The sequence below is a fragment of the Lepeophtheirus salmonis genome, chromosome 9 (assembly GCF_016086655.4).
Source record: "Lepeophtheirus salmonis chromosome 9, UVic_Lsal_1.4, whole genome shotgun sequence".
Lineage (NCBI taxonomy): Eukaryota > Metazoa > Arthropoda > Copepoda > Siphonostomatoida > Caligidae > Lepeophtheirus > Lepeophtheirus salmonis.
Genome location: NC_052139.2, coordinates 22,161,234 through 22,173,275, shown reverse-complemented (window position 1 = coordinate 22,173,275; position 12,042 = coordinate 22,161,234). Strand labels below are relative to the sequence as shown.

Here is a 12,042-nt window from a genome sequence, read left to right as displayed (position 1 = left end):
TATCACATCTATGATACGTGTAAAAGTATTCGTGTATTACTCATAACTTTACATGGTATTGTAAGTTCTTAATCCTCAACAACTATCTCTGCCAAAGAGAAGAGGTTCTGTGATTTAAAGGTTTTATTGCTATGCCAGGTAAAGTGATATCTTTAGTAACTTTTAGATACTAGACTGTTATAAATTCCGTTTTTAGTACGGCTACTTGCTAAATCCTACATTTTCTATTATGATTTAATCCATAGAACACGAAAAGGATATCAAAAATCTTCCATGGCTGTAACTTTGGAGTTTAAAGTCTTCTTTTTTTTTCTTTTTTTTAATGTTTAAGCTTTAACTTCGGTTCAGAGCCATATTTGGAAATGAGTTAACTATATAGATTAGGTAAATATATATACATGAATAAACATTATAGTTTAATGTTATTTCTTTATTTAAGAACTTTACAAAAATTCTATAAAAGAGGCCAAATGAAAATTAACAACACAAAATGACCTACTTCTGGGAGACTTAACTTGATTTTTTTATTTTAGAGTTTGTCTTTGATTTGTTTTTGGGTTATTTTTTTTAAGTTCCTACTATTTCTTTATAATCAAATAAAGACAGTTAGACAATATGTAAATATGAAATAAAATATAAAAAAACATCCCAAGAAGATCAAAATAAAACAATGACTTTCGACCCTCAAAAACTGACTTCCAGTACACTGTAGTTTAACTCATACAACACACCAAAAAAGGTCTACACAAAATACAAATCAACTACATATTAATTACATATTACGTGAAAAATATTCTAAGGGTCAAGATCCGACACTTAAACTTTTTTCAAAAATCAGTAAAACGGATGAAATGTTGACTTTCCATCACCAACTTCAATTTATTATTGTCTTTTCCTTAAAGTGACTCTCCTGACATTTAAATAATTTTGCAAGTAAATTTTCTTTTTTTGAAAATTTTATAAGTTCCCATATCTGACACTGAGTAAATTTTCAGCAAAATATTTTTTTACTTAATAAACGATTCTATGTCCCACAGGAACACACCTAGAAAATTTTCAAAAATCAGTTTTACTGATTTTAAGTTGACATGCTATCATCAATTTCTATAATTTTACTTGAAAAATATTCCAATTCCCAAAAACTGACACTAAGACATTTTCAAAAATCAGTAAAACTGATGTTATGTCAGCCTGCTATCATCAATATCTTTATATTCTTCTCTTTGGTTTCCAACAGTTAAAAAAAAACCCACCCAGGAAAAATAAAATTATTCCTAAAATATTACAAGCCTTAAAAACTGAGACTTAGTATATCTTTCAAATAAAAAAATTATCTTGCAGGAAATTTACGAAGTCCCAAAAAATTGACATTTAAAAAATGTCAGCTCTTGAATTGCCTTACTCAATTTTAAATGTTAATTTTTTTTAATAGGGATTCTAATACAAAATCTTCAAACCAGGTTGTCAATTGATATATATTCCAGGTTTCATTTATCAAACTCGATTTAAAAAACAACCTTATGATATTGGATTCTAATACACGTAAAAAGCACAAACCGTATGACGTTACTAAATATCTCTCTTCAAAGTGGGAATGAAATGTCCATGGATGAATTAGGCAGGGAATGAATTTACTGGAAATGAAATTACTAGGTATTTATTTGTAATTATATCACCTAGAATAATTTTTAGAGGAGTCGATATTGAAACTGAAGCTTATATACAATAATTTAGTTATATAAAAATACACATTCTTCATCAATTATACAGTTCCATTGATATATGTAGATTCGAAGTAACTGTGTTCAGATTGAAAATGTCGTTGAAATTAACCTTGCTAATAGAAGCTCGTTCAAATAAAATATTCCTAAGATGACCGTCGCTACAAAATAATATTGCTCAAATTAACTGTTTAATTACGAGTGGCCAACATTTTATATACAATGTTAAATATAGAAAGAGATTGTTTTTGAACAACCAACAGCAAATACTAAAGCCTAAAGTTTTAAATGAGGAGAATCATCAAAAAGCTTTCATAATCTCATACTGACAAAATATATTTATAAAGACATTATGTTGCATAATGGTCTTTAATGAACGAAAATGACCAGAATTCCAATTATGTTCACTCTTAATAAACCAATGAGAGAGAATATTATTCATACTAAGGATTGATTGTCCATGATTAAAAATATTTAATCCAATATATCTTAACTATTGTTCCTGAAGATAACAGGGCCATTTTACTACTTTGTTTTAAAGCTTAAATCTGTAGTAAGGCCCTCTTGTATCTGTTCAAATAGTTATTTACTATCTGAAAACCAACACATAATAAGGTCTTAAGGTTGCATTCAGGACTAAAAAAGACCATCTATTGAATTTATATGTCCTATTTTCTCTTTGTAGTTTGAGTAATATTAAATGTCTTACTTGAAACTATCCACGTCATTAATATATAGAATATTACTTTGCACTTGTAAAACAAATATATATAGGAAAGGAAAATGTGAAGTAAAGTCAGTGTTGGAGTTCATCATGAAGTGTTCTATCTTTGTAGCTCTTGTTCTGGTTGGAATAACGACTTCTGAGGTGTCCAAGTAAGTTGTATTTCTTTTGAAATAAATCTTTATTAAATTTTATCTCCCGACAAAACAGGCCATCCTTTTTGTTTGAAGGATCATGGCTTGAAATGAAGGAAAGCCGAACTGGTGTTGTAGAGTACTTAAAGCTGTTTGGCATAAACGAAACCAGTGCCAATGCATATAGCAATGGTCCAATGACGATGGAATGTATTCAATTGACTGAAAATGGTTACAAAGTTACTGGAATACGTAATGTTCCAAAATTCTTTGTTTATATTGTATATTAATATTGCTTATTTTTAGAGCCCAGTGGTGTTCCCTATAATGCATCTATAACATGGAGAAAGGAAGCAAAAAGCCCATACACATCTTTTGGAGTTGAAATGGAATTTGATGCAGAGGTTTTGAAAGACAATGCTACACATTATAATGTATTGCGTTTCAATGCTTATAACAAAACATCTGGCTCTCTGGTTTTTTTCACTCAACGCGTTTTTACGAGTGAAGGGTACATGAATTATAGTCATACACAGGCTGCAACGAAGAAAACCGCTTACACTCTATACCAAAAACAGGAGTAAATCTAAATTATTCCCTTAGTATTTAATAATGAATTTGTAAACTATACATTTCGTTTGAATAAATACGTGCATGCATTATAAATTTCCTTGTGTATTATTACTAGCTGAAGCACCCCGCATTACTCAGAGTTTTATAAGGCTCTTGAGCTCATGCTGTTATGGAACGATGTCTCTCCACTTACAGGCGTTACGGGAATTATTGAACTCTATTGTACTCAAGATCTCCCGCTAGTAAATTAAAAAAATTGAAAATTGATTTTCTAACATAAGCGTTATGAAAAAAAAAAAAAAAATCAAATATTAATTTTCTTGGAAAAAAACATTCTAAAACACTAATAAATAGTTGAACACCAGTAATAAATAATAATTAATACAAATCAGAATCATAAATTAAACATTATTTATCCGATTCCATTTAATCGTCCCATCATTATTTTGTAGGTTATAGTTTGATGTCATGAAAATAGACTAACATATTCGTTTGAAATAAGCCATATCTTGTAAAATACAATAAATATACATAATGCACGTCAATTTGACTTAAGAATATTTGAATAGCACATTTGTATGTATAGACATTTAGAAACCCATAACCCAGATTATCACATCTATGATACGTGTAAAAGTATTCGTGTATTACTCATAACTTTACATGGTATTGTAAGTTCTTAATCCTCAACAACTATCTCTGCCAAAGAGAAGAGGTTCTGTGATTTAAAGGTTTTTTTTGCTATGCCAGGTAAAGTGATATCTTTATTAACTTTTAGATACTAGACTGTTATAAATTCCGTTTTTAGTACGGCTACTTGCTAAACACTACATTTTCTATTATGATTTAATCCATAGAACACGAAAAGGATATCAAAAATCTTCCATGGCTGTAACTTTGGAGTTTAAAGTCTTCTTTTTTTTTCTTTTTTTTTAATGTTTAAGCTATAACTTCGGTTCAGAGCCATATTTGGAAATGAGTTAACTATATAGATTAGGTAAATATATATACATGAATAAACATTATATTTTACAGATAAATTCTCCATTTAAGAACTCTACAAAATTTCTATCTTAGAGGCCAGATGAAAAATTATATTATAAAATAGACAATTCCTGGTAAGCAGTTTATTCTACTAGGGGAAGTTATATGTCATTGATTTAAAACTAAAAAATTGAAGTGCATCAACGCTAAATAAATAAATATGATTAACAAAGCAAATATAGTAATTCTTACTATATAAATATAATTCTAACCAAAATAAATAATAACAATCACGAGTTAGACTTCGTTGGATATTTCATTTACCTTTGAGAAAAATCACAAGTATAGAAGCTTTTTTTTTAAATTCAAAGGTCCTATTTTAACCCTTGATGTTTTCAGAATTTTGATAGTCCTGCAATCCACAAAAGCATGCAGTATATTTTTAAAGAAATTCCCAAAATGTTGGCATAATTTACAAAATTTGATACAATTGTCAGAAATATGAAATTGAGCGGTAAATTTTTTACCATTGCAATATACATAAGGGAAGATAAAATTCTTTTTCTCCAATTTTCTTGAAGTCCTTAAAATTTTAATAGTATTCACAAATAGAGCTTCATCTGTTGGATTAATAAACGTAATTTTAAGATTCTAAGTTTCTTTACCTTGCCTTGGATTATATCCAGAATAAAATCCTCTTTGATTAAAGGAACAGCTGACCAAATAATGAGTTGTACTGCAGCCAATAGAGAGGAGGGAGAAGTAACTTTTTCGTTGGTGAGCTTAGTACCAATCATGAGTTTATGGTAAAACTTGCTGGATGAAACCTGTCTCCTCCATTCAAGTCCGGTTTCCCAGACATATCGATAAAATCTTGTTATATTTTTTTCAGAATTATTTTCACTAGAAGTGCGATTCTAACTCAAATGAGTGAGTTAGGCCTTTTTATGCAGGTAAATAGCATTGGTGAAATAGCTTTTTAAGGCACTCTGTTTCCTCTTTCATCACTTTCATAGCAAATTGATGGGAAGCAGTGTTTTTGTTTAACTTGGGGAAGTAATTGTGTGTTATATAGATCAATTCTTATCTGAATATTCAAATATCCGCACCTAGACAGGTTTCGGTAAATAGCACAATTTATATAATGCGTATTCACAATATGAGCACCTTGACAATCCCAATTCGTGTCCAAGATCTCAAATTTATTTCTGACTTGACAACTTCTAACTTTTTTATCCTCACTTGGCTTACAAGCACCAAGAGGAAGAATGGAGGTATTTTGCCTGTTACGTCTTAAACCAGATCGTTTCTCATACTCTTTTAATAAGTCCAGCAGGATATTGATTCTTTTAAGAAGCTATGACTCTGAATTAGCTTCTACTGCTAAAATGACATCATCGGTATAAGCATCGATCATATGCGTTGTCAATAGAATAAACACCTTACCCGCGGTACATTTTTGAAATAGGCATAATTAATTTTTCCATTGATGCAATGAATAAGTAACGGTAAGGCAATTTTTTTAAGATACATTGGCTCACTTTTTACTCAATTTTAAGGAAATGGTTGATAAACTAATATGCAAAAGTTCCTTCACAGGATAAAGAACTTTTTGTGAAGAAGTGTCTTAATAGCTTTAGAAACATGACAATGATTAGTCGAATCGAATGCCTTACTAAAGTCAACTCTAATAATAGCTCCATATTTAGACAAGTATTCAGTATGTATATGAAGAAGTCTACACATGTTGGTTATCTTACTCCAACTAACTTTATTGGAGTCCCTCTATGAGACATAATATTGGTATAAACAACAAGAGCTCTAAGAAGATTCTACGCCAAGCTAAAATCAACTAATTAATTAAAAACATTAACAAATGAGAACATACAAATACTGAAAAAAATTGATAAATGTAAGAAATCAAATAAATTTTTTTGAAGCGCATCTAGATATGTCTGGACTCGGCTTGTAGGTTGAGAAATAATTTTCGACTGAATATGCTTCATATTTCTCACTTTGTTCAAAAGGTCAATGGCCTTCAGAGTATCAGAGGAATCGGCCAACAACATCGGTAATCGGGGAGCTGATCCCAAAAAATGGTGTATTGCCGAAAATGAGGCTCCTGGTAAAGATGGGATGGATGCTCTAATCCCCATGAGCACAAACAGAAGCAAGCTCCTTAAACAACGACTTGCCCTCCTGGTCCATCCTTGCAGCAAAAGCTACACTAAAAGTTCTATGGAATCTTTCCAGTATTCCATTCGACTCGGGATGATAAAGTAATCAGTAAGTTGAGCTCTTCTATCTATCAAGGAGGGGAAACATTTCAGATTTGACTGGAGTTATCAGTCTCGGCAAGGTGTCAGCCACGACGTTCCCTTTCTTCGATTTCTGTTGAATCTTACAATGAAACTCAGATATAAAGGAGAAACATCTAAACTGTTTTGCCGTTCAAGAAGGGTTCTTCCACTCTAATGAGGAACTCAAGGGCTTGTGGTCGGAGAATATTGTAAATTCAACCCCTTCCAGTGACCAGCAGAAATGTGCCAGGGTCTCATTGATTGTAAGAAGGTATTTATCAAATGCCGAGTACTTTTGCTGAGCAAGAAGCAATGATTTGGACCAAAAAGCTAATTTTATGCATGTGCTTCCTGTTTATTGTTCTAAGGAAGCTCCCATCCCAATCAACAATGTGTCCATTTTCAGTGACAAGGGACGGTGTCCTCTCGAAAGTCCAAGAGATTCCAATAAGATTTACAAAATGGATGCATGGTTCCCTGTAGTTGGACAGGCCTGGAATGAACCTTGCATAATGTTAAACCATCCCCAAAAAAGCATGAAGTTTTTTACGAGAATTGGGAGGAGCTAAGACTTGAATAGTCTGGACTCTACTGTAATGTGGTTTAATTCCTTCTGCTGAGACGCGGTGGCCCAGGAAATCTAAAGAGTGTACTCTCCATCTACATTTTCTCCCGAGAGACGGAGACCTGCTTCTTGAGCTTTGACAGCACTTTAAAGAGTAATCCTTAATGTTTCTCTCTCGACTTGGACACGATAAGGACATCATCTAAATAAACAAAAACTCCCGGCACATTTCCGATCAAGGAATCCATGAATCTTTGGACAGACTATGTTGTATTTTTGAGCCCAAAGGGCATGCTAGTATACTGCAAGAGGCCAACTGGAGTAATGATTGCCGTCTCGTGAGCGTCTTGATCCTCTACAGGGATCTGATGGTATGCCTTACATAAATCCAGCTTGCTGAGCACTTTAGATCCTCCAAGGCCTTCAGAAATGTCATTCATATTGGGAAGGGGACAGCAATCCACTTCATAAATACGATTCAGACGACAGAAATCCACACGGAGGTAGAATCCTCCACTTGGCTTCTGTATGATGTGCACTGCCGATGAGAAGGAGGATGAGGACACTTGCAGAACTTCTACCACCAGGAGTTTGCCCACATCTTTTTTTCCCGAAAAGCCAATTTGGATCTACTAAGTCTCCGAGCCCTAGCAAAATAGGGTGGCCCTGAAGTAACTATTGAATGTTTCACCATGTGCCGAACAGGTGTGTGAAAATCCCAGGAAGTGAAGAGCAAAGGGAACTGCTCCATACACTCGTTCTTAAGTGTGATTTTGTGGAGGTGAAGGCACGCCGATCTTTTGAACGTACGTGACGTCGTAAAAAAATCAATTCCCAAAATTTGAGGAGCCTTGTCTACTACATAAATAATACAAGAGTTGTTTTTCCCGTGAAGGGCCATATCCAAGGACGATATTGTCCTATGCAAGCGACCAAGGACGGTAGCTTAGTCTTCCTAAAGCCTTTAAGTGCCATTTTTTTTCTTTTTTTGGTGTAAAACAGAGACTTGAGATCCTGAATAGATAAGGAACTTAATTTTGTTTTTAGTATCGATCTCGTAAATTAGATCCTTGTCAGGGTTTAATACTTCAGTTCTGAAGAGCTATACATTTCGTCTGAATAAATACGTGCATGCATTATAAATATATATATGTATTAAATATTAGTGGAAGCACCCGGCATTGCACGGAGTTTCATCAAACTCTTGAACTCATGCTTTTGTGGAACGATGTCTCTCAAAATAAAGGCATTCGGTTTTTTTTAAAGGTTTATTTTGAGAAAGCAATGGAGTTATTGCATTTTATTGTACTATAGTACTCTCACTCGTAAAATAATAAATTCTCATTAATACGAATACAATTTTATTTCTTAGATCAAAGAATCAGGAAGCACTATATGTACAGTTCATCCCGTTAAACGTATTCTTATATACGGATATTCCCACGGATAGACAGAGAAATATACTTTTTATTATTATGATAATATAAAATAAAAACTCAAGGAAATTTCCAATTGTATCTTCCAATGAGATCATAGCTTATTTATAGCTGCTATTACTAAACTTTTTTTCAATTAAAAAAATATAATAGGCTCATTCATGAGTTATGAAGTTGGTAATCCTGTTAGGTAGAAAAAGAATAAAAGAACCTTCCCTAAATGAATGTTTACATTCATGTCAGTTTTGGTTATTGTAGTTCTTTAATTTTAGATGATATTAGTTGCCAACAAAATCTGAAACCTTTCCTTCATCTATATATTTAGATAGATGTAGAGGGCTCGAAGATGATTTCAGATTACTCATTGGGTCTCCTTGAATCCAGCAAGTGAATGATCATACTGTAATAAACCATGTGTGTAACAGAAGGACTCTGCAGCCTGCCATGCGTGCGACAAGTGTCATGCCTGGCTTAAAGAGAACCTTTATGACCCTGTGGCCAAGGACAAATCTCCACAAGAGGCCCGATCTTAATCTAATTATTTTTTTTGTGTGAAGCTACCTTGAGACCCACACTAATGGACGTCCCTGCACAAATAAGAAAGTCTGGTAGCCGCCATCAATTAGCACTCAGCCTCATTACCCAGGGGCATCGTCCTCAAGGCCTTCTCCCTATGTAGAGGGCCTATCAAGACTGTGATTGTATCGAGCAAGGCTAAAAGAACATGACTTAAAATAATTATGTACTTTTTTTTAAATGAAATATTAAAAAATTGAGGATATTATGTAGTTTTTTGGAAACGAAAAAGGGTGCAGATTTCATATTCGAGCCCTGTAAAGTAGTCCCACTTTTTAGACTAAGTTAAAATTGATTGGTTATGTGAGACTATGACATCACTATTATATAATTTGTCTCCAACTTTAGATCCTTTACATAACTACAGGTCATTCAAGTGTATAGGTATAAAGAAGGAAATGAAGTGGAATAATCCCTGAAACAGAACTACAAAGAAGGAAAATATTACTTAATATTCTAAATTTGGAAGGAAAGAGCTTTGTAGGTTATAGTTATACGTCATTAAAATATTATGACATATTGTTTTTAAATAGGCAATATTTAGTAAAATACAATAAATATACAATATAAATGTCAATTCAACTAAAGAATATTGGAGAAGTACAGTTCACATTCATGAACCTTTCTATTATACGTGTAAAAGTAGTCGTGTATAGCCAGGGTATTACTCATACCTTTTCATATTGAAATTTTTCAGCCTCAGCAACTATCTCTGTCAAAATGAAGAGGTTCTGTGATTGTTTGAAGAGAGAAAATTAAATCTAAGTAATTTTTATGCTTACAAAGTCCTAATGGTATTTTCACTCCCACAAACATTATATATTGACATCAAAGAACCTCTTTATTGATAGGAGTTGTTGAAGTTCGAATATTATAATATTCAATTTTTTAGAATTAACTCACGACTCATGCAACTTAGCTAGAGTCATCAATATGTAACTTATGGCATATTCGCCATCTTTTTCTGTTTTTTATATTATCTGTTCTATCTTTGATGTCGTATCTAGTTCAGTTTATGGAAAATTGTGATGATCTAATTAATAAAGAAGGAATAGTGTACTGTTTATACAAGGTTATTCAAGTAAATCCGGACTACCTTTATATTCATCCTGAGGAATAAGGGAAGCATGTAAAGACTATTAATAATATTTACAAGTTATAATAATACAAATATATTCATATATTAATGAATTTGCATTTCCCCAATAATTAGTACAATACGTGGCCTTTGGGATTTGCAGGCCTATACAACGTTCGTGGGGGATACTTTGTTCCAGTACATGATGATGGAGACCTTCAAAGAGTCGATGCTATTGTATGAGTTGACAAACGCCCCTACAAGAAGTAAACCATGATACTCATATAAATAAGTACTGACAGGGCATACGCAGTTGGGTGGCCTAAAAGGGCTGTAGCCCCCCAAATTAAAGTATTTTTTTCGTGAATGAGGCGAATTATGCAGAGAAGAGCTTGTTTACAGCTATGGATTTTGGAGAAAAAATTCCAAAAAATGTAATATTTGAAATTTAATTTCCGAATTTTTTTCAAAAGAATTTAATTTTGCAAAAAGTTTAATATTTGAATTTTTTTTTTAATAGCTTTGAGTTTTCGACACTTTTTGTTAATAGTTAAACCCAAAAAATAAAATCATGCAGCCCCCCACCTGACTGACAATGCAGTAGTAATGATGGATTTATGTGAAGTTTTATAATAGTAAAATAATACAACCTCTCTTCCTTCAAGTGTAAATAAATATATAATTATGTTTATTCTTTGGTATTTTCTCTGTGGCTCTTAAGAGCCGTCTATTGCTCCAATATACCTTTCCATTTTCCATATATATTTTATATGTTTGGTTGTTTCTGTGAAATTAGGTTTCCAAATTGGTACCATAACTTTGTAATTGGTCTTTGATACCGGACTCGACTTCCTAATACTAATACCAGTACATAATTGGAATATAATTTTGACATTATACGTACATCTTATACCGTCTTTTTAAAATCATTTATGGGTTTTCTTATTGCTCTTTTATGTGTAGTGTCCTTTGATCAATATTTTGAGCATGAACTATTTGATTAGGTGACTATTCACACTCACGCAGTGTATTTCTATATACTAATCATCCATCTCGGAATTTATAGTCTTACATTTGTCGAGGAATTCTTCATGTTTTTCACCCCTGCTTCAGCCATTCCATTACTCTGTGGGTAGTACAGGCATGACGCTGACCAAATGACACCTTTCTTTTCACAAAAAAATCTTTCTTTGATGATAATTCACTTTACAAAACTATCCAAAAGTGACTGAACGCATTAGTTAGAACTTCGTTTTTTAAATAGTTTATGTTTATATGAAATGGAAATACATTTTACAAATCTATATCCATTTTCTCAAGCTATTATTACATTAATTTGCATGTAAAATGGTGTCAGCTCTCGGAACTACTCGCATATATCGATGGTGGTATGTTTAGTTAGTAGCATCTCTTGTAAGAACTCACATCAACTTTCAACCATATCAGTCTATTTATTTCTGTTTGGCATTCGTTGAATCGAGGAAGTGGAGTGACTTTCAAAAAATGAACGAAAATGAATTTTGTGAATTGATTACACATTACTATATCATAGGTAGAACGCCTAAGGAGTCTAAAAAAAAGCTTGATAAACATTATGGGGAATCTGCACCTTCGATTAAAACAGTTTATAAGTGGTTTCAAAATTTTCGGAGATGCTATATGGGCACAAGTGACGCTGAACGTTCTGGACGCCCTGTTGAAGCTAATATTCCAGAAATCATCTATAAAATCTATGATATGGCGATGGATGACAATGTAGTGCTGGCGCGCGAGGTTACTAGTCCTGTGCCCATCTAGAGTTGGAATCCTATTTCCATAAATTTTGCAACCACAACTGCTGAGGTGTGAGCTGGTGCATAGTCGAAATGGAAAAGGACTTTTTGTGAACCAATCGAGGCTGTTTTTCTTGTAGCTCGGCTTTCAAATGGTCCAATAATGATGAATAATATAC

At 32.8% G+C, this 12,042-nt stretch overlaps 1 protein-coding gene across 1 annotated transcript; it reads left to right on the top strand.

Moving 5' to 3' along the window:
- The first annotated feature begins 2,505 nt into the window (after positions 1–2,505).
- LOC121124161 (uncharacterized) lies at positions 2,506–3,245 on the top strand. The gene is made up of 3 exons (XM_040719287.2): positions 2,506–2,597; positions 2,656–2,831; positions 2,886–3,245. Exons 1-3 carry the CDS (start codon positions 2,536–2,538, stop codon positions 3,161–3,163), a joined length of 516 nt encoding a protein of 171 aa, XP_040575221.1. The 5' UTR covers positions 2,506–2,535; the 3' UTR covers positions 3,164–3,245.
- The last annotated feature ends 8,797 nt before the right edge of the window (positions 3,246–12,042 follow it).

Excerpts from the sequence above, each read along its gene's own strand:
- LOC121124161 (XM_040719287.2), top strand. The coding sequence starts at position 2,536 with ATGAAGTGTTCTATCTTTGTAGCTCTTGTTCTGGTTGGAATAACGACT. Across the intron at positions 2,598-2,655 it reads ACGACTTCTGAGGTGTCCAA|GCCATCCTTTTTGTTTGAAG; the intron begins GTAAGTTGTATT and ends CCGACAAAACAG. Across the intron at positions 2,832-2,885 it reads TTACAAAGTTACTGGAATAC|AGCCCAGTGGTGTTCCCTAT; the intron begins GTAATGTTCCAA and ends GCTTATTTTTAG.